The sequence below is a fragment of the Hylaeus volcanicus genome, unplaced genomic scaffold, assembly GCF_026283585.1.
Source record: "Hylaeus volcanicus isolate JK05 unplaced genomic scaffold, UHH_iyHylVolc1.0_haploid 12142, whole genome shotgun sequence".
NCBI classification, from domain to species: domain Eukaryota; kingdom Metazoa; phylum Arthropoda; class Insecta; order Hymenoptera; family Colletidae; genus Hylaeus; species Hylaeus volcanicus.
In genome coordinates, this window is record NW_026533107.1 from 97,008 (window position 1) to 116,977 (window position 19,970).

The 19,970-nt window shown below is 32.9% G+C and overlaps 3 protein-coding genes across 5 annotated transcripts; 1 reads left to right on the forward strand and 2 right to left on the reverse strand.

The window, feature by feature from the left end:
- Positions 1-11,544: 11,544 nt before the first annotated feature.
- On the forward strand, positions 11,545-14,740 carry LOC128882704 (rab5 GDP/GTP exchange factor). Its single transcript, XM_054134429.1, has 8 exons — positions 11,545-11,956; positions 12,383-12,756; positions 12,860-12,989; positions 13,064-13,161; positions 13,239-13,495; positions 13,582-13,713; positions 13,794-14,039; positions 14,099-14,740. The coding sequence occupies exons 1-8, from the start codon at positions 11,778-11,780 to the stop codon at positions 14,489-14,491; spliced, it is 1,809 nt and encodes a 602-aa protein (XP_053990404.1). The 5' UTR covers positions 11,545-11,777; the 3' UTR covers positions 14,492-14,740.
- A 46-nt stretch (positions 14,741-14,786) lies between these two features.
- LOC128882705 (NADH dehydrogenase (ubiquinone) complex I, assembly factor 6) lies at positions 14,787-16,229 on the reverse strand. Its single transcript, XM_054134430.1, has 4 exons — positions 16,093-16,229; positions 15,572-15,794; positions 15,092-15,487; positions 14,787-14,976 (listed from the first exon to the last, which is right to left on the reverse strand). Exons 1-4 carry the CDS (start codon positions 16,200-16,202, stop codon positions 14,797-14,799), a joined length of 909 nt encoding a protein of 302 aa, XP_053990405.1. The 5' UTR covers positions 16,203-16,229; the 3' UTR covers positions 14,787-14,796.
- An 864-nt stretch (positions 16,230-17,093) lies between these two features.
- Positions 17,094-19,633, reverse strand: LOC128882706 (synaptobrevin homolog YKT6). 3 transcript variants are annotated; one of them, XM_054134432.1, is made up of 4 exons: positions 19,392-19,633; positions 18,928-19,124; positions 18,577-18,848; positions 17,094-18,487 (listed from the first exon to the last, which is right to left on the reverse strand). In XM_054134432.1, the coding sequence occupies exons 2-4, from the start codon at positions 19,115-19,117 to the stop codon at positions 18,347-18,349; spliced, it is 603 nt and encodes a 200-aa protein (XP_053990407.1). In that variant the 5' UTR covers positions 19,118-19,124; positions 19,392-19,633; the 3' UTR covers positions 17,094-18,346. The 3 variants fall into 3 exon arrangements, with proteins under 3 accessions (XP_053990407.1, XP_053990408.1, XP_053990406.1); XM_054134433.1 differs by lacking the exon at positions 19,392-19,633 and adding an exon at positions 19,221-19,347; XM_054134431.1 differs by lacking the exon at positions 19,392-19,633 and having other exon boundaries at positions 17,094-18,213; positions 18,321-18,487; positions 18,928-19,140.
- Between the last annotated feature and the right edge of the window lie 337 nt (positions 19,634-19,970).

Consider the following 19,970-nt stretch of genomic DNA (forward strand, 5'->3'; position numbering starts at 1 on the left):
AAGAAATAACAGTATCTTTGACTGAAATCATTATTACTACAATTTTTAGAATGTATTGTTGACATACCAAATTGCATAAAAAAGTTGGTCTGGCAGATTGTAAGCGGTGCTAAATGGGTCGGGCAGTCGAAAAACCTTCTCGGAAAAACGAAGTAGTTTGACTGAAATAATTATTGCTGAAACTTTTTCTATAAACAATATGTAATACATAGGGTTAAAAAAATTTGGTCTGGCAAACTTTGAGTGGTGATAAATCGGTCTGGCAGCCGTTTAAAAGAGCGAACACATATGTGCGCCGTGCAATTTCATGACTTACTGAAGTTAAATAATAATAATAATTGTATGAAATAAAAATCATCACAGCAATATTTTGTACATAATTAATGTATACAATGTTTAAAAATAATTACTACTTGATAGTTTTATTAGATTATCGAGATCTAAACGCCGGTAATGCATGTGTGTTCGTTCTTTTAAACGGCTGCCAGACCGATTTAACACCACTCAAACTTTGCCAGACCAAATTTTTTTAACGCTATGCATTACATATTGTTTATACAAAAAGTTTCAGAAATAATGACATTAGTTACTTGATAGTTTTATTAGATGTTTTAATGAACTACTTCGTTTTTCCGACAAGGTTTTTCGACTGCCAGACCCATGCAGCACTGCTTACAATTCACCAGACCAACTTTTTTATGCAATTTGGTATGTCAACAATACATACTAAAAATTTCAGTAGTACTGATTTTGGCCAAAAATCAAATCTAGAGGCGCGGTACCGTCTCCACGCCAAGTTTATGAAAAATTATACAGCCACCCTATATAACGTGGCGCTACCGCTTATCTTTTACAGGAGAGATGGTCCATTTTAAGTCTAACCTAACTGGAAACTTCTTTCATTGATATCTCATCACGCCTGCAATATTTTCTAAATTTAAATACATTTTTTTTATGTAAATCGCATATAAGCTTTCGAATAAAACCAAAATCAATAAAACCGGTCCACGTACAACTGAGGTATCGTAATATCATATCACGATACATCCAAAAATATTACCGTCTTATACTTTTCCAGTCGATTCTTCGTCAACACTTAGCCAATAGGAGCTAAAGCTGTTCGTCGATTCGTCGACTCTCGGAATCAGTCGGCAGGGCTCGTCGGCCGAAATTGTAATATGGCTGCCGCTCACGCCGCTCGTTCATCTCTAACCTGTATAATCTGTCAGTTTGTATTTGTGACAGTTGTCATTTCTAACCTGTATAACCTGTCAGTTTGTGTTCGTGACATTTGGACGCCGCAAATTGAATAATTATTTTAAAGGCTACGTGTAGTGATATTGTATTGGGAAGTATATGGTTATAAGTGATCAAATACCTACCTTGTCGTTGTGGATAGATATATATAAATTTGGTATTTGAGTGTGCAGTTCATAATACAAATTTCAGTAAATGTTCATTTTGTGCAAATAAGAATAAGTGTTCTAATACAATAAATTGTGTGTTATAAATAGTGGACCAGGCAAGGTCGTGTCGATGAATAAGAATTATTTAAAAACGCAAAATAATGAAAGTGTACTTATATTGTCAGAGTTTTAAACTAACAAATTATCTGAAAGCTTGTGAGAGGAAAGGTATCGGTGTCGATGAATGACCGTAGAAATAATTTAAAACGGAATACAATGGAAATGTACTCATATCGTAAGAGTTTTAAATTGACAAATTATGTAAAAGCCTGCGAGAGAGGAAGTATGGGTCTTGATGATCCGAGAAGGCAAATCAAGACATCAAGGCAAATTTTTAAACAGCCTCAGTTTGTGGATGATACGCTGTTTAGCTTCTTCATGTCACCGCTAAAGTGTGGAGCAGCCACTTTACATGAATTGTCATTAGGATCTGAACGTCCGCACTGTTGAACACAGCATTTTAGCTGCGCATAGTTGGAAACCACCGAATTTTACATTGTGTTACACAGTGTCGCCTTTGCACTTTATTGGAAAGGACTTTCATGTACTGGCAGCTCATTTTGATTTCACATCTTTTTCTACTTTCTTGTACTTTTTTATGGGGATCTTTTATTTTTCTATGATAACTCCTTGAGTCCTCCACTTTTTCATGTACTTGGCGTAATATTTTTACTTTTTTGAAATTTTTTATGGGGTTATTATAATACACCATAGTGAAGCGTTGCACCACTGAATTCATGCCAGACCAAGCATTTCTGAACTAGGGAGACATACCATCTTCGGAAAACAGGTTCATTTGTGTAATGAAATGAGTCATCCATTTCTGTCGCGCCTCTCGGACTATTCGTCAATCTTTTCTTTTTGTGTGTAGATTTAACGTCGCATGAACAACTTAAATCGTTATTAGCTCCGACTGTTGGGCGTGGAGAGTGTGAAGCAGTTAAATCTTGTTACCTACTGGTGGTAACAAGAATACCCAGGAATAAGGAGTGAAATGACAACACGAAAACGTAGGAAACGGGATTGGTCGCGTAGGTAAAGCTGTCGACTGTGGATCCGAGGATCGTCGATTCGAATCTGCACGCCTTATTTTTCGTTTAGACTCCCAAATAAATATTATAAATGGAGTTCTACTGTATTAACAAATGAACAGTAACTACAGATGACCGAACGAGAACATACATACGCCTCTTAGACAGGATTCTCTGTATCTACTTCCATTCTCGAAAAATTCAACATTTGTACCGACATCGACATGCTGAGAGTTGCATACGAAACATGCAAGAATTGAAATTTCGAGACTGTCGAGAATGGAGGAGAGAATTCAAAGTGGAAGAGGGGAACCCTTCTAATTAGCAGCGTTCAACGCCACGAAGAGCTCCGGTACTCGAGACCAGAAGGGAAAAAAATGCCTCTGATTTAAAAAATACCAGAGGAACGACTAGTTTAAAACAGCAACTGCTCACGCTGGATTCATAGGAAATCTCATCTCCGATCTAGACGCTATTTCCGTTGGATGATTGAAAATCCTGAACCTCGATTTTCAAAGGCGGTAGGTGTTCTTGGATATTCCAAAGGTAAGATTATTTTCTGCAAGTGGGAAATCTAGAGAAAGGAACATAGTCAGAACAGGAGATTACCAACGACCGTTGGATCTGTGGTGTCCTCGGCTTATTAATTTCACGGTGTTATCTGCGATAAAAGAGTTTGTCTTTTAAAAGAGAAAGAAAGTTTCGAACGGCTGCTATAAGATTTCCTTCGTTACGATTAATGAAAACCGTGACACGTGTTGATAACTCTATTCAGAAATAATATCGATTATTAGACTGCGGATTTGTATGCATTTATAGGAAACTTGAATGTGCAAGAAACTACAAAGTAAAGTTTCTATTATAACATTTGCAGAGTATAATAAATTCCTATTTAGATTTCATTTTTGTTTAGATTTCATTTTTGAGAAGACTTTATTTTACGTAAAGATCCCCAGTCTATTGGTGGTATAATGATATTTGGGGACATGTAAACATGTCAAGTATATACTGAATTTTTTGGTTTACTTTAAACAATGATTTCGTTCCATTTTTTTAGTTCACACTCGAAAAATTTAAATAATGTATGGGCAACGTCAAATTACCCCACTTCTCCTATTTATTTTAAATAAATTGAATATCATGTAATAGATGTTAACTATAATATTTACTCGTGGTGTGCACTTAATGTATGAAGACATAACGCTCCTTGGTAATTGGAATCATTTATCATGGACCTGAATCAGAAAGAAAGTTTGTTACCGACCAAGTTAACATAGATATGAATCTAAAGAACAGTTTGTTACCTACTAAATTTGTATCGACATGAATCTAAAAATTAGTTTGTTACCTAGTGAATTTACGTGTACGTGAATCTGAAAATTGACTTGTTACCTACTGAATTTGTTTGTTTCCTACTGAATTTACATGGACATGAATTTAAAAATTAGCTTTTTACCTACTGAATTGGCATGGACACGAATCTAAAACTTAACTTGTTACCTACTGAATTCTCGGGGACATGAATCTAAGAATTAGTTTGTTACCTACTGAATTTATTTGGACATGAATCTAAGAATTAGTTTGTTACCTACTGAATTTATTTGGACATGAATGCTGGAAGGTTATACCAATATGGAATTAATCGGGACCGGAATCGGAATTAATTAATGAACCAAGAAAAAAAATAGGAATTTTGCAATAACAATAGTTATAAACAATATGAAAATAACAATAGTTATAAACAATATGAAAATAACAATAGTTATAAACAATATGAAAGTAACAATAGTTATAAACAATATGAAAATAACAATAGTTATAAACAATGAAAAAAATAGGGATTTTGCAATAACAATAGTTATAAACAAAAAGAAAAATCATTTTTGCAGTGATCACCTTGAAAACGAGTCCGGAAGCAAAATGTAAAGGATTTCATCGATTTCATCGAATTCAAGCCGAACATACATGAAATAGTACACTTTTCCATAAAAAGTGCAATAAAGCGGTAAAAAATGGAAGTAGGTCAAATGTCTTTTTAAGCTTTTAAGAGGCAACGAAGCCCTACCAGATGCAAAAAGATTCAATCCGATTGGTCAATTCGTTTTGGAATAAGAAGCAATACAAAAATTTTCAGTTATTTGAAAAAAAAAACGGGTAAAAAGTGAGAAATTCCAAAATTTGTTGACAATGGAACCACCCCCGAGACATGCTCTACAAGATGCAAGAGGTTACATCCCGATTGGTCAAGCCGTCTGGACGTAATCGAGTAACATACATAAACAGAAAAATATATATTATATATATTCATGTCGAATTGAGTAACCTCCTCCTTTTCGAAGTCTAGGGTTTTGCCCATCACTGGTTTGTTACCTACTGGGCGAAAGTTGCTATGAGCTGTAGTACATTCACATTCACTGGTCACTAGTGTCTTTCGATTTGTGCACTATAAGAAAGTCACTAGTTATAACATCAACCAATGATGTATCAGAAAATGTTATTATCTTCATATACGTAATTTGTAAATCCAAAGAATAGATAAATGAAAAATACTGTGTATACGAAAAGTGTACACGGCCAAGTCTGATTTAACTATAATAAATAAAGTGAAACTGAATTTTTTACATATAGTCAAATGTTATTATGAAATGTGTTACGGAAAGAATTTATTTTTTCCCTTTCATTTCTAAAGTTGAATAATAAAAATAAATCCAATTTAATTCATTTATTTGTATCGTGTAGATTTCGTAGACTGTTATTACTAAAATGTAACAATGCCAAAACTTTCACTATTTCACAGAGTACTCTAAAACTGCTTTGTGACTGTTTCAAAATAAATTCTTTATTCCGATGAAATTGCCTTTTTCTTGTTATAAAAAAACATTATTGACAGACGTTAGCGTACTATCTCTAACGAATTGATTATTTTAAAAAATTATTTATATTTTTAAATTTTGTTTATTTCGATGTATGTTCGATGGACTTGTTACGCTATCACGTGAACTTAGTTTCATGGCATGTAGCGCCACAACGCGGAACAGCTTAAACACTACCGCATGTAGTATATATTTATATTCAAATTAGGAGCGGAATTCAAATGGATTAACGCATTGAATCAACGAACCGCCACGTACATTGTTAAAACATTCAACGTGGGTGATCAAGCGTGGGAAAGTCGAAAGTCATAAGAGAAAAGGGAACGTTCGCTGAAAATACTTAATAGATTCATTATAGGCCGTGTCGAATCGCCGTTTCCGTTGGAATGCATTTCTTCAGAATTTGAGTCGAGTTAGCTTTTGTTCCAGCTCGTAAAATCCTTAAAAATAACAAACTCGCGCTGTACCTCGGTTCGCGTTTCCGGCGACTTCTTCAAGAGGGTAATAAATTTCCTTAAGCATAGATGGAATCGGTATTACAAATACCGATAAAATACCGGTATTTTTAGGTAGTTATTCTATTACCCTAAGAGAAACCGAATGCTACGAATACCGGTATAATGTTATTGAACGACGTTATGCCGGTATAGACGTATTTCGATATGATACCGGTATAATACAGGTATTGATATTCACCAGTTTAGATGCTGTACAGTATTGTAAGATCGCTAATAACCAAAGGTTGATGCGACGTTAAATATGTAAGGGAAAAAAAAGTATTGTAAGCCCCCAAACACCTTGTTTATACTTCCGATATACACGCAGACGTGTTCCTGTGTAATCGTACCTTACACTCGCATTCATATTTATACACTCATGCTACCACTTCTACACGAAAATTTTTTCACCACTTTCGAGTCCTTGAGGACGATGAGTTTTCGTGATTCTAGCGTAAGAGACAAATTCAAATTTACCGTCGACAGTGCAACACATTACGCAGTTACGTTATTAAGTTGAATTTGTGTTCGTTAATATGGGAAGAGAAACAACAAATCCCGTATACAAATATTTTCAACACCATGCGTCAAATAATACATTTGTATGTATTATTAATAATTGTGCGCATATTGTAAAAGGTAAGCACGGAACAAATTTGGAAATGCATTTGAGTAATACTCATCCAGATGAATCTACAAAAGTTCAGATGGAGAAAGTATTTGGAAAAAGAAGAATTGAAGAGTCTGATAATACCGACAAGAAAAGGAGTAAAATAGAGAAATTAACGGAAGAGTGTGTCAAATTAGTCACATTTCATGATAGACCATTTTCCTTAATGGATGATAATGCTTTTTGAAATATTATTGGTATAATCCCACTGGAATCAAACACAAAGCACGCCATTAATTCACATGCTATTCGAAAATCAGTTTCAATAAAGGCAAATCAGTTACGCGAAAAAATACGCGGAGAGATAAATGAAAAACTTATAAGTTTAAAAATAGATGCTGCGACATGCATGGATCGCTCATTTTTAGAAATCAACGTACAATTCCTTGACGAAGATCTCAACATTGTTCTGCGAACATTAGCAGTAAAAGAATTATTCGGTAGCCATGATGCTGTAACATTAAACAATGTAGTTTTAAACATGCCATGAATATAATATCAGTGTGAACGATATTTTTTCTGTAACTACAGATAATGGTGCAAACATGATAAAACTGATTCATATGCTGAAAATTGATCAGGACGTTAATTATAATGAAATAGATGATGAAACTACTAATATATTAGATGTAACGTGGGATGAAACTAATGATTCGTCCTTATATTTCAAATACATCGTTAATACTACTTCACTAGCAGAAACAGTAAACATAACTCAGCACATAGACGTGGATAATAAATATATTGTCAGATGTATAAGATGTGCTGCTCACACTCTATAGTTAGCTGTTAACGATGCTCTAAAAGAAACATCAGTTACAAATATTATTGACAAGGCACGGCAAGTGTGTAGAAAATTGCGTACACCAACTGTAAGAGGATTGCTGAAAGCTATGCAACAACGAAAGCCAATACTAGATTGTGTTACGTTGTGGCATTCTACACTAGATATGCTTCAACGCTTGGTAGAATTAAAATCTTTTTGTGTAGAGTCTGATGAACAATTATATTGGCCAACAGAAATTTCGAGTTCAATAGAATCTATAATATGTAGTTTAATGCCTGCTCGTATTGCTACAAAGCATTTGCAAGAAGAACATTTAAGTATCGGCGATTTTTATCGTGTTTGGATAAATTGTAAACTACAAACGGATAAAATCAAAACTGAGTTATCAACAAATCTAATTAATGCAATGACAAGAAGACAAAATATGCTTTTTGAGAATGATCTTTTTCTAGCAGAGTTATTTCTTGATTCTCGTTATAACATTGACACCTGAAGAAAGTGAAAAAACTCAACTTTACTTACTTAATCTATGGGGACATATTGTAAGAAAAGAACCACGTTGCATCAATATTGATGAAAATTACACTACATCCATTGCGAATGAAGATTCTGACACAGATGAAGTGGAAAAAATGCTGATGCAATTAGAACGAGAAAAAAGAAACTCAAGATCATTTTCGCCTGTTATGAATTTAAAAGATATTTTAAAGACATTTTCTCAACTTCCACGCTTAAAATCGAAGGAGAACATTTTTGAATTTTGGAGAAAAAATAAAAATTCTATGCCAGAACTATACAAAATAGCTGCTAAGTTTTAGCAGTTCCCTCTACACAAGTCAGCGTCGAACGTCTCTTTTCATCTTTAAAGTATATTTTATTGTATCACCGATACAACTTACACGATGATTGTATAACTGATATATTACTTATTCGAGTAAATGGAGATGTTACGTATGCACACCCGTTCTTTTCGAAGCTCGCGTTTATTTATTTTATCTACCCCTTGGAATGTGGAGTCTGGTCTTACCGAAGTGCACCCTGCAGCTGTACCATACTTTTCTCTGAATCATCTTTTAACTCGCGTTGCGTGGGTAACCCTTTATCTAAACTTTCCCTAAAGCCCCACAGATGTTCACCTCTGAGTAACGAAAATCTCAACCGCCAAATTTCCATATATGGGAATCACTGACGTATCCCCACCAATATCTAGGGGTATATAAATCCATGATTTTCGTTACTCGCGGGATTAATACGAAAGAGTTACTTGGTAAAGTCACGTCGATTGTCTTCAGAATTGCGCTTCAGTGAGATCGGGCTTCAGATCCCTTTCGATCAACATTAACCATATAGATCCGCGAGGACGGTACAAAATCTATTACGGCATAGAAGCATTCTCGACCCCCGCATCGCCAGTGCGTTAACACCGTGCAACAATTAGGTAATTAAATTCATACACTAACCGCGAACACACGACACTGTACAATTATATTATTAGAATTATTCAGTTTTGAATATATAATCATTTGTTAACCTTAAAAGGTCTGTTAAATCGTTATTAAACCTTCACCATTGGAATAAGCAATCCTAACCAGTGTAACGACCCCACAACATAATAACTTTACCGCTCGAGTTATTATTTGTTTAGAATTAATAGTTGCGAGGTTTTATCCACGACGCGTATTATATTCCAACGATACGATTCAATCCTTACCTAACCTCCCCAACGGTTACCCTTTACCGGGAGATACCGATCCTACGGTTACCCTTAATTGGGAGATACCAATCTGTCCTTTCTTATTCTTCACCTAACCTTCCCAACGGTTACCCTTTACTGGGAGATACCGATCCTACGGTTACTCTTAATTGGGAGATACCAATTCCCAGCAACTATCTGACTTCGCGTCAGAGTCGTCTGCGATTTCTACTCCATCCTCAATCTTTGGATCCATTGAAATAAACAGGACTAATCGTATCTTCTTCGATTCTTGAATTCAACCCACTCGCAGGGTTCACACGCGCGTCGCTATCGCCCTGGCTCGTAACAGAGAATAAAATTGATATTTTTTCCCTTTAAGCATTTCTACATTTAAATGGGTGGCTGGAACAACGTTGCATGTTACAATATTCAAATATTTCAGAGGAACTGCTTCAGTGAGAGCATAATAAATTTTCGCCGGTATTATAGGGCATGCACACATGCAATGTTGTTTCACTCAACCATTTATTTATAAATTATTTGTAATAATGTAGGGTATAATATGGTAAAAACTTATGGTGACGATGAATACATACCACAGTGTAAACTTGCAATTCCACATTTTTATCCTGATAAAATTTGTCATTTAATGACAGAGACATTCAGATTACAGAGTAGATCAGGGTAGAGTCAGAGTAAGAATAAAAGAGTAAAGAGTTAATAGAGTCAAAGTAAGAATAGAATTAGAGTTTAAAGTAATAAAGAGCATAATTAAACATATAATAAGAGAAGGAACATTGAGAGCATATTTTGATATATAACCATATCTATATCATCAGCATACATAAAATGAAACCAATGTTTGAACCTATTTCTGCAAGACCAGTATAAATAAAAAATGGTTTTTGAATCAGTTCAATAATTAAAATTCTGTACTTTATTCTTCATAGTATTACCGGTATTATACCGGTATATTTTTCGGTATATATACCGGTATGGACGTCAGATACCGGTAAAGTATATATGAAATTACCGGTATTGAACGTTTAATACCGGTATAAATAAAGGTTTACCAATTATCGGTATGTCACAATACATCAAAACAGGTACTGGTATGATACCAAAACCTATAAATATAACGGTATTGGGTCTCAGTCCTTAAGGGTTGCTGTGTCTCGCTGGCGCGTTTTCTCTCTCTCTCTAGACCTCCGCGCTTTCCCTTTTCACATGTAGCCCTGCATAAACATGGCCGCGCGACTCCCACCTCCACCCGACTCGAGGGTGGATCCGAGATCGATGAAGATTACCGATAGAAGGAGTAGGGCGCAACCCCCGATTGAACCAGGACAACCCGAAGGGAAGATCGGGAATCTTCCGGAGAAGGGAGAGAAGCAGCAGATCGAGCGAAGAATTTTCCAGAGAGTTCAATCGTAATCGAACCTCTGGTAACGAACTACGAAACGATTTAAACCAAACGAGTCAACTGAATAAACGTCTTTACTTTTTTCCTAAAAGTATTTTGAATTTTATTTTACACGCCTCTCCAGGCAGAGCGGTTCAGCGTTAGAAATGGCTAGAACTGCTACTTGTGAATCACTCGTGATTCGATCACGTTCGTTGCCAATCACGGTGATTTTTCGTGATCGCTTCTGATTAATGAAGAACATAACCGTTCCTTGCACGCGTTGTTAGAATCTTCAGCCTAAATGCAAATGCACCATAATGAAAAACACCCTAACCTGTATATTTTACATATATTCTACGTAAGTATGTAATTAACGTCATCGAAACAAGAATGCGAATTACCTACACCGCATAAAATAAAGTAAACTAAAGAATAGTAAATAAAAGAATGCTTTAATGAGGAATAGTGAAGAGTAATAAATATAAGTCAATAATTATGAATTGCAAGTCTTCGTTTAGTTGTAAGTGTCTTTAGACTTTTACAAAATGTAACAATATAATTAATACATAAAACATAATACGAATACTATAAATAAAATACAAAGAACAAAATAACAATGGAATAAAATATATACAATAACAAATAAGTAACTATGTATTGCTGTTCAAGAATAATGGCATAGATAATTTCTCTACTTGCAATCCGTTTCTTTTTTCCGTTAAAAGTAATTCTGCTTTAGAAAATATTCTTTCGCATGGGACTGAAGTAGCCATCACACAAAATAAATGATTTACTAATTTACTTAATAAAGGAAATTAAAATTGATATTATATGCGGATATTTTATATTGAAATATTTTATAAAAAGTAATTTAATTAAGATCGAGAATTGTGATCACGCAATTCTAGCAAGATAAAAGAACCACGATCACGCTTGTGTATGAAATTAAATCACGATCACCCTCGTGAATGAAATTAAATCACCATCGTAATCGTGATTTTGCGATCACTGTGATAAATAACGGTTAGTGATTTTGCACGCCATCTCTATTCAGCGCTCTACGGGCACCTTACACGTCAGCAAATTCCCTATCACTGCACGACGCGTTCCGCAACACATTATATTACAATTATTCCAAAATGTTCTCTTTGCGAATAATCATTTCATACGTAGTTTTAGCGGTTTAATTTAATTGGTAATAACTTACGCATGCGTTTTTGCAATTATGACATCTGCATTTAGAATTATATACATCAAAATGCGACTGTCACAAACTTCATGTCAAGCATGTGTATAAAATGTAAATTTTAAGGAAGAAGTAATTACCGAGTTATAAAACAACAATTGTGGAAATGTACTCGACAAAAACACCTTCCTTAAGAATTGATGAAGCCGATCTTAAATGCAAAAATGGTTGTGGATTTTATGGAAACGCCGAATGGGAAGGTTATTGCAGCAAATGTCATCGCGAATATTTACAAAAACAAAGATCACAAAGATGCTCTAATGTTTATGAAGAGGAACATGATGCGTATGTTTATTAATAAATTTACAGTAGTTAATAAAAATTGTCTAGACTTGGGAAATATTTAATGCTTCATATAGCGCATAAATTTTTGGAAGAAAAAGATTATTACTTTATAGTACCTACGCTGAATGAAAATAAATTCCAAAAACATTTCATATTCATGTTTTAATTTATTTATTACTATCAATTAGTTGAAAAATCATCTGTCATGGATTACACAACATCTGCAATAGTTTTAATACATAAGTAGTCTAGCATTAGCATTACATTATATGATATTACAAATAAAAAAAGTTGGATAAATTGAAATAATATGTGTTAGCTTATATTTTCTGTCGACTCACAGATTTCAAGTTTTGGAGTAACAATGTATAGTGCTTATTGGTATTGAAAATTACCGATAAAATATAGATAACATTAACATTTCAGCAATACTTCTAACAAGAGTACAATTAATGCTCAGCAGAAATATGAAGAGAAAAAAGTACAACAGGAGAAGAAGTACAAGTTATTAAATATATCTTTTCGCAAGCCAGTTGTAAAGGCGCAAGGATATCAAGAGTTGCTTTATGAACTAACAAAAAACAACTCTGATCTGGAAAAAGTTAAAGCAGAGAATCGTGAAGTAATAGCTGCAATCGCTAAGACACCAGTGGAAAGAGATGTCAGAAAATGTATGCATTCTTTTATCATCGATATACTCCAAAATAAGGATGTAAAAAGGATAGAGGACCTTTCAGAAATCACACAGACCTTTTATCAAGTATTTGCTAAGCGTCTAGAAAACAGTCCCAAATATGCAGGTATTGTAAGAACAAAAGCATAAATTTAAATAATTCAATTGAAAATTTGAACCAATTTTTGTGCATGCATATAAGTTAATTTATTATTTGAGTCTCATTTCAGATATATCGTCAGAAATTAAAGAAAAATTATTGGATTATGTAGAAAGATATGCAATGACATTACTTTACAGAATTCTCTTTTGCCCTCCTTTTACAACTGATGAGGAAAAAGATTTGGCAATACAGAAAAGGTTAATTTTATTTACAAATAAAAAGATAATTAAAATATTGCCTAGTCCTAAATTAAAATAAAATGTTTTTATAGAATCCGGCAATTGAGTTGGGTTAGTGGAAAAAATTTGGAGTGTCGAATTCATGAAACTAGTTCTGAAGTTAGGGAACTTGTCTATACTTCCATAACAGGTTCACGCATAAATCATTTAATATCTGAGTTTAAATATTGTCTAATTAATCCAATTTAAATGTTTAATCCGTTACAGATTTACTGAACATGGATTCTGCAAAGGCTCCGCAAGAAAAGCTTTCTTGTGTTATTTATTGTTGTCGAAATATATTTCTAATGTTGCAACAATCCGTTGGTGGACCTGCATCAGCAGATGAATTTCTCCCTGCTTTAATTTTCATTGTCTTAAAAGCCAATCCTGCTCGTCTTAAGAGCAACATCAACTTTATAACTAGATTCTGTAATGCAAGCAGATTGATGACTGGGGAAGGTGGATATTACTTCACAAATTTGGTAAATCTTGTAATACTTATCTCGAATACTTTTTCTTATGTGAATAATATAGAAAATAATAATTCAAACAATATGTCATGTTACAGTGTTGTGCTGTATCTTTCATTGAAAATTTAACAGCAGAATCATTGAATATGGATGAAAAAGCTTTCAATGCTTACATGTCTGGAGAACAAGTACCAGCTAATACTTGGGAATCTGCTTTAATGATATGTGAGGTACATATTGAATTTTTTGGTTTATTGATATTAAATCAATTGATTATCTTTCATGTAATAGATATTAACTATTTACTCAGAGTTTGCACTTAATGTGTGAAGACATAACGCTCCTTGATGAAATGAAAGCAAAAACTACAGAAATAATGGATGAAACACTGAATTTAAAAGAAAAAATATTACAATTTCAAGAGGAAATCGAGTCAGAAGTAAATACAGTCTTGGAAAGAACTCCTTTGTTGATTGCGCACAGTCAAAGATTGCCTACTAATTTGGACTGCGAAGATATTGAAAGTTATCAGCTACCACCTCCAATTATTCCTCAAGTAAGTTATTGTTTAAAATTAATAAATTTGCAATAGTCAATTTCAATCATTTATTTCAGGTTTGTTCTACCACAATTATTAATTCCACACAACAAAACGATTTAAGAACAACTTCAATAGAAGATTGTGTTACGCCATCTCCTACATTTGATTTTCCTTCTTTCTTGGGGGATGACAGTTTTGATGTAAGCAAAACAGAGGATGAAACTAGTCTTATAAGTTTGGATACGCAATGTGATTTTGACAACCAGAAGGAAAAATCTAAAAACGAATTATTGTCGTCTACTCATTTGAATTTATCTTCTACTACGGAATCAGAAAGGGAAAATTATCATGGATTTACTGTTCAGGGTTCAAGTATACCGACAATTCCATGTAGTACTGGAGATTTATCTCTTAATTCTACAGAAATGGATTGTGAAAATTATGCAAGTTATTTTCACAATGTATAGAAATAACTTATTTAAATCAAATGTAAACTTTAAAAAATGTTGTTTAATCTTTAGAAATAGGTCATATAGTATCATTAAAGAAATATTCAATTCTAACATAAATAATTTAATTTATAAAAAATATATAATTACAGCTAAATTAAAATATGAAATTCTATTTATCAATCAGATGTTAAAATGATACATATACAACTTATTACACAGTAATTACAAATGTAAATGTTTGAGTAAAGTTTAATTTAAAAATTTTCTATTAGTTTTATATTACATATTACATCCTGGAGTAGTACACTTAGATACCAATGTCAGTACATCAATTTTTTCCAATACAAGCGTACAGGAAGTAAACTGTTTCTTTTCTGTAATCGTGTATCAAAAGCATTAAAGTCTGACTTCCTTAATTCATTTAAATAATTTTCCAAACAAACTATTGGTAAAAAAATCAAACCCGCATTTTTTTCCATTTTACTTTTAAGAGAAATTGCCTATAAACAACAAAGACATTTAAATTAATGTGTAAGAAACAGAATGCTATTTTTTCTTATCTTTTTTGTTATATTTAAATTCATTATAATTTCATTCAAAAAAAAAAATATTTACCGCATCTAAATGCAATTTCCCACAAGAAGCAATGTCAAATATCACATTTTTTAAATCCTTACTTGGTTCACCCTGAAACACTGCTTCTGTAGAAACACCATACTTCATTAAAATATCTTGTGGTAACATATTCACTCTTTTTTTGGCATTATAAGGAATCGATCGAATTAAGTTAACTATTCCATGTGCTTTGCCCATATGACTTGCAACATGATCTGCATTTATGTTGGTTATACCATGTGCCTCCAATAATAAGTAATAAATGGAAGAAGTACTGTACTCTGCATATTTCTCTATTTCATTAATATTTTGAATTGGACTGTTGTTAAGTCTTTCTAGACGAGCATCAATTAGGCGTTTGAAATAATGTTTGGAAAGGGAACACTTCTGTAGAGTCTATAAATAATCATTACAAACATACCAATCTTTAATTACTATTGTACCGATCAATTCGTCAAACTGTAGAAGAAATAATCATACCCTATGTAATTCCAAAAAAACAGGACTTCTTGGAGGACTTCCCTTGTACGTATTACTTAATCCATCCGCCCAAAATTTTAATCTCATTTGTCCTATTTTATAATCGTGTACTTGATCTTGTACTTGAGCCACTTCCACATTAAACGCACGTATTGCAAATGCAGATGATCTTGCTATACGTTTTAGTAACAATGTACATAAAAAATTTTCATAATCTAGTTTTCTGGAAAATATTAATAATAACATAATGGTAAGATATTGCAATTTTCTGTCATTTACTATTAGAATACCTTCTACAATTTGTAGCAACGCAACTTTCTTATATATTTCAATAGAACATAATCAAACGTTAATTTTATTTATGCTTCATAAAGTGAAAAAAAAATTAGGAATAAAATAATCAAAAGCTTTATTTTAATGACTTTAATAACATGTGAATAAATCATAGTCTTAAGATACTTTGTTCATTCGTTATAATATGTGTTAATAAGTAATTAAGTAATTCGTTATAATTAGTATACCTAACTAATTCAAAACAGTATTCAGCAGGCGTTTGTTTTGTAGCTACACTTGAATACCGTGAAATTTGTAATAACGCATTTCGTTCGATATTGAGTAAACTTGCGTTCATAACGAATTTATAATGATCACGATCGTATACAACCGTGGTAGCGATAAAAATAGATTTTGATAGGTTGAATACGTTTATGATTTCGTTCCTATATTCTTAGGTCTGTACTCAACTAATAGCGAATTAACCTCAAACAGAACCAATAATAATCATTATTTGCAATAAACGTAACGTAACCATATTTCCCTTAAAAACAGCTTCAATTGAAATAAAATGATAAACGCAAGTATTAATGTACTAAATTGTTCATTTTTAAGAATATTTTATTTAATACCAATGGCGCCACTAGTACTAAAACCAGTACCTTATTATTCTTAGTACAGTTCTAGTACTGAAAGTTGTGTTATAATGCTGTAAGTAATATCCATACTTTAAATTTTAAATAAAATAAAAACTACTCGTTACGACGTAAAAATCAGTATATTTGAAGAAAAGTTTGAATTTCTGTAAAATATACTGGGCCTCCGCTAAAAATATTTGTATATTTTATTTAGTATAAAATTTATACTATCACAGGCTTTAAACAATTTTTTGTTGCAGCTTTGTTATAATATGTTACTGATTGTCTAAAAGTCATTTACCTCCGCAATTTAAGTTTTGGTACCAAATTTTCCCTAAGGAAAATGTTGTTTCAAATCACCCCCCGAACCACCCCTTTCAAGGAATTCCAACATTTTTGGGACACCCTGTATATGTAGTGAAGTTTATTAAGAATAACAAATCTAGAAGATAAACCGAGCATTCTTGTAACGAATGGAAACAATTGTTGCGCTCAATATTATGATACAATAAATTAATATAATTTAAGTGTGTGTGTCCCGCTTTAATACTTCTTTAATCATTTATTATTCCAATTCGTTTTAAGAATTGTCACATTAAATTCATACATAGAAAATTTAATAATTTTGTTATTATATTTCATCTTTATAACACAAAACATACATTAAAAATATAATTATGTTCACGAGGATATATTCGTTCATATACATTAAAATCACAAGTAGTTTAATGTACTTCATCCAGTATGGTATTACATGCTAGAATACATGTTTTTAAAAACTAGAACACCGATTATTTTTGGAAAAACTGAGGTTATTCATGGGTTATTGATAATTATAAAATTTGCATAATTTATATAAATACTTTGGTTTACGTAGAAATCACTAATAGCATTTTACAAATTTATCAAATCAAATATTTTTACTCTATAACACTGTACTACCATGCTAATTCAAAAAGGCATATCTCAAATGTTTCTTTCATGAGATTGTGAATCAATGTCGCGATGGTTCTTTAATTTTTCAGATATATAGAAAATTGATCGGTACTGTGACATCCTTTACAATAAAAACTGTTTATTTTGAGATACACCTTCTTGACTTAGTACAATAGTATAACCAACCTTTTCCAATTGTTAGTGTAAAAGTAGTAAATTCTGATTATACATGGTAGATAGAAAATTATTATCTTTTTAAGTTTCAAATGCAATACAAAAAAAGAAGGATACAGCCTATAAATAGTATTCATTTGCTTACTATACTATGTCATAGATTGAACAAATGAAAGTAATCAGTTACGAACTTGAACAAACGTTTCAGTTTAGCATCCAAGAAAATTTAAAAATTGTACTTGTTTAGTCATTCCAACCAGGTGTTTACAACTCTCTTTGTACAGACGAATCTGTCTCAGTTGAATATCAACCTAATAAACTTTATTGTGCCTTGTTTCTGGCCCATCTATATTAATTTAACAAAATAAAATTGGAATGTGGTTCTGTATATGTTCTATATCTCATCATTTACTTTTGACTCATGGATTCTTGTACAAAGTTGACGTAGCTGAATTTGTTTTCCATTACTTGTGCAACACTTTTTTTACCGAAGTACATTACAAATCAATAGTAGGAGTCAATTGGACGAGACCGGCAGTAGTTTGATGACTTAAGTGCAATCATATGCTCTACGTTCGCGCAATCTGTACATTGAATGGTTAATGTTGCACATGACAGAACCTAAGAATTTGTTTCATCATTAGTTTTAACGAAACATGTATAATACTAATTTTTTGAACTTTGCATTTGCCATTATAAAACTGACAGTAACATTTACTGATATATACTCAGTATAATTTATTGAGAAAAGCTTTTAAGGAGCCAAACTGCAACAGGAATTAGTTTTTCGTGCAGTTTTGTAAAATGCTTTTGATTGCATGCTGAGGCCTTCAGATTTTGAAACTAGATCATCCAACTTCTCTCCTCTTTGAAGAACAGCCTCTAAAGTATTGTGCTACAAATCGCATAAGACAACCAAATAAGTTAATAACTTAAATTGGAACTCTATTACTATCATCTATCACCTTTTGTATATGTACTTACTAAAATGATTTTTGTTTCATCTAAATCATTTTGCATTTTAGTTAAAGCATCTGCTTCATTGGGATTTCGATACTTAGTTAAATATACAACAAGCTGTGGAAATTCAGTTGTAACTTCATTTAATGTTTCCCATGTCGAGGCTGGATACTTGGCCGCAAATTCATCCATAACCTTTGTGATAAGCGTATGTGCTACTCTCCTAGGGTACTCATGATCCGATATAAGAACCGCAGCAAGGTTATCAGCTCTTACATACACGTGACACATGTAATCTGTTGAAGAATCACAAAGAAAATCTCATTGTTATAGCGAAAAGGGATAAAAATAAATACTGTTCCTTAATAAAGTTACCTCCTTCCTTAACACTTTGCCTAGAGCTGATTTGAGTCCTCTCAACAATGGTTTTGCTTACAAAACTCATAAACTCTTTAACACTTGCTCTTTGAAAAAATGAAAATGATTCTACATCATAGGCAGACTTCATAGTCGTTGCAGATGTAGGATGTTTATATAAAATAGACAGTGCGTATAATTTTACCATTTTTTCGCTATAAAATAAACGGACTGTTTATCGTTAGGTTAAACATTTGTTACTTTGTGCAGTGTATAAATCGTGTTAACAACCTGTCACAATTTTAACATACCAAAAATCTTAATTCGAAACATGCTCAAATATATACGCCTTAAACAATTCTTTTGATTATAGAAATCGATAACAATGGATTTACAACGATAAGGGGAAAGTTTTTTAAACGCATCACAATCAACTAGTGGAAAATATGTTTTTATTGAAAGATCTAATGGGTCGAACCTACCACCAATTGGCATAAGCTTTTCCGTTGCTATAATTCTTCGAACACACTAAACGCGTATCAGACGTACATTAAATCGCCTAATTGTTTATTTACAACAATGAGTTAACACTTCTTTATGTTTTCATTTACAACTACGACTACTTCAATTTTATATGATAAGGAGATCGCCATGTTGGCTATAGCGGTTCTCAAGTTATCAGTTCAATAAACTTTTTCGATTGCATATGGCGAGTGACAAGATCATTTTCATTTCATGACTATACAGGGTGTCTCAAAAATGTTGTAACACCTTGAAATGGGTGGTTCGGGAGGTGATTTGAAACAACTTTTTCCTTAGCGAAAATGTTGACAGCAGTGATGGGCAAAACCCTAGACTTTGAATAAATCTGAAGTTTGCCAATATGTTTGTCTCGTTTCTTCTGTTGAACATTTTCCAAAGAAGGAAACGAGAGTCTAGGGTTTTGGCCATCGCTGATTAACAGAAAAGTCCAATCAATCAGCGGGCGCACCGTTAGCATACTCGCGCTCTGATTGGTCGGGGTTTTCAGTTAATATCTCCTCAACGAAGCCTCGGACAAC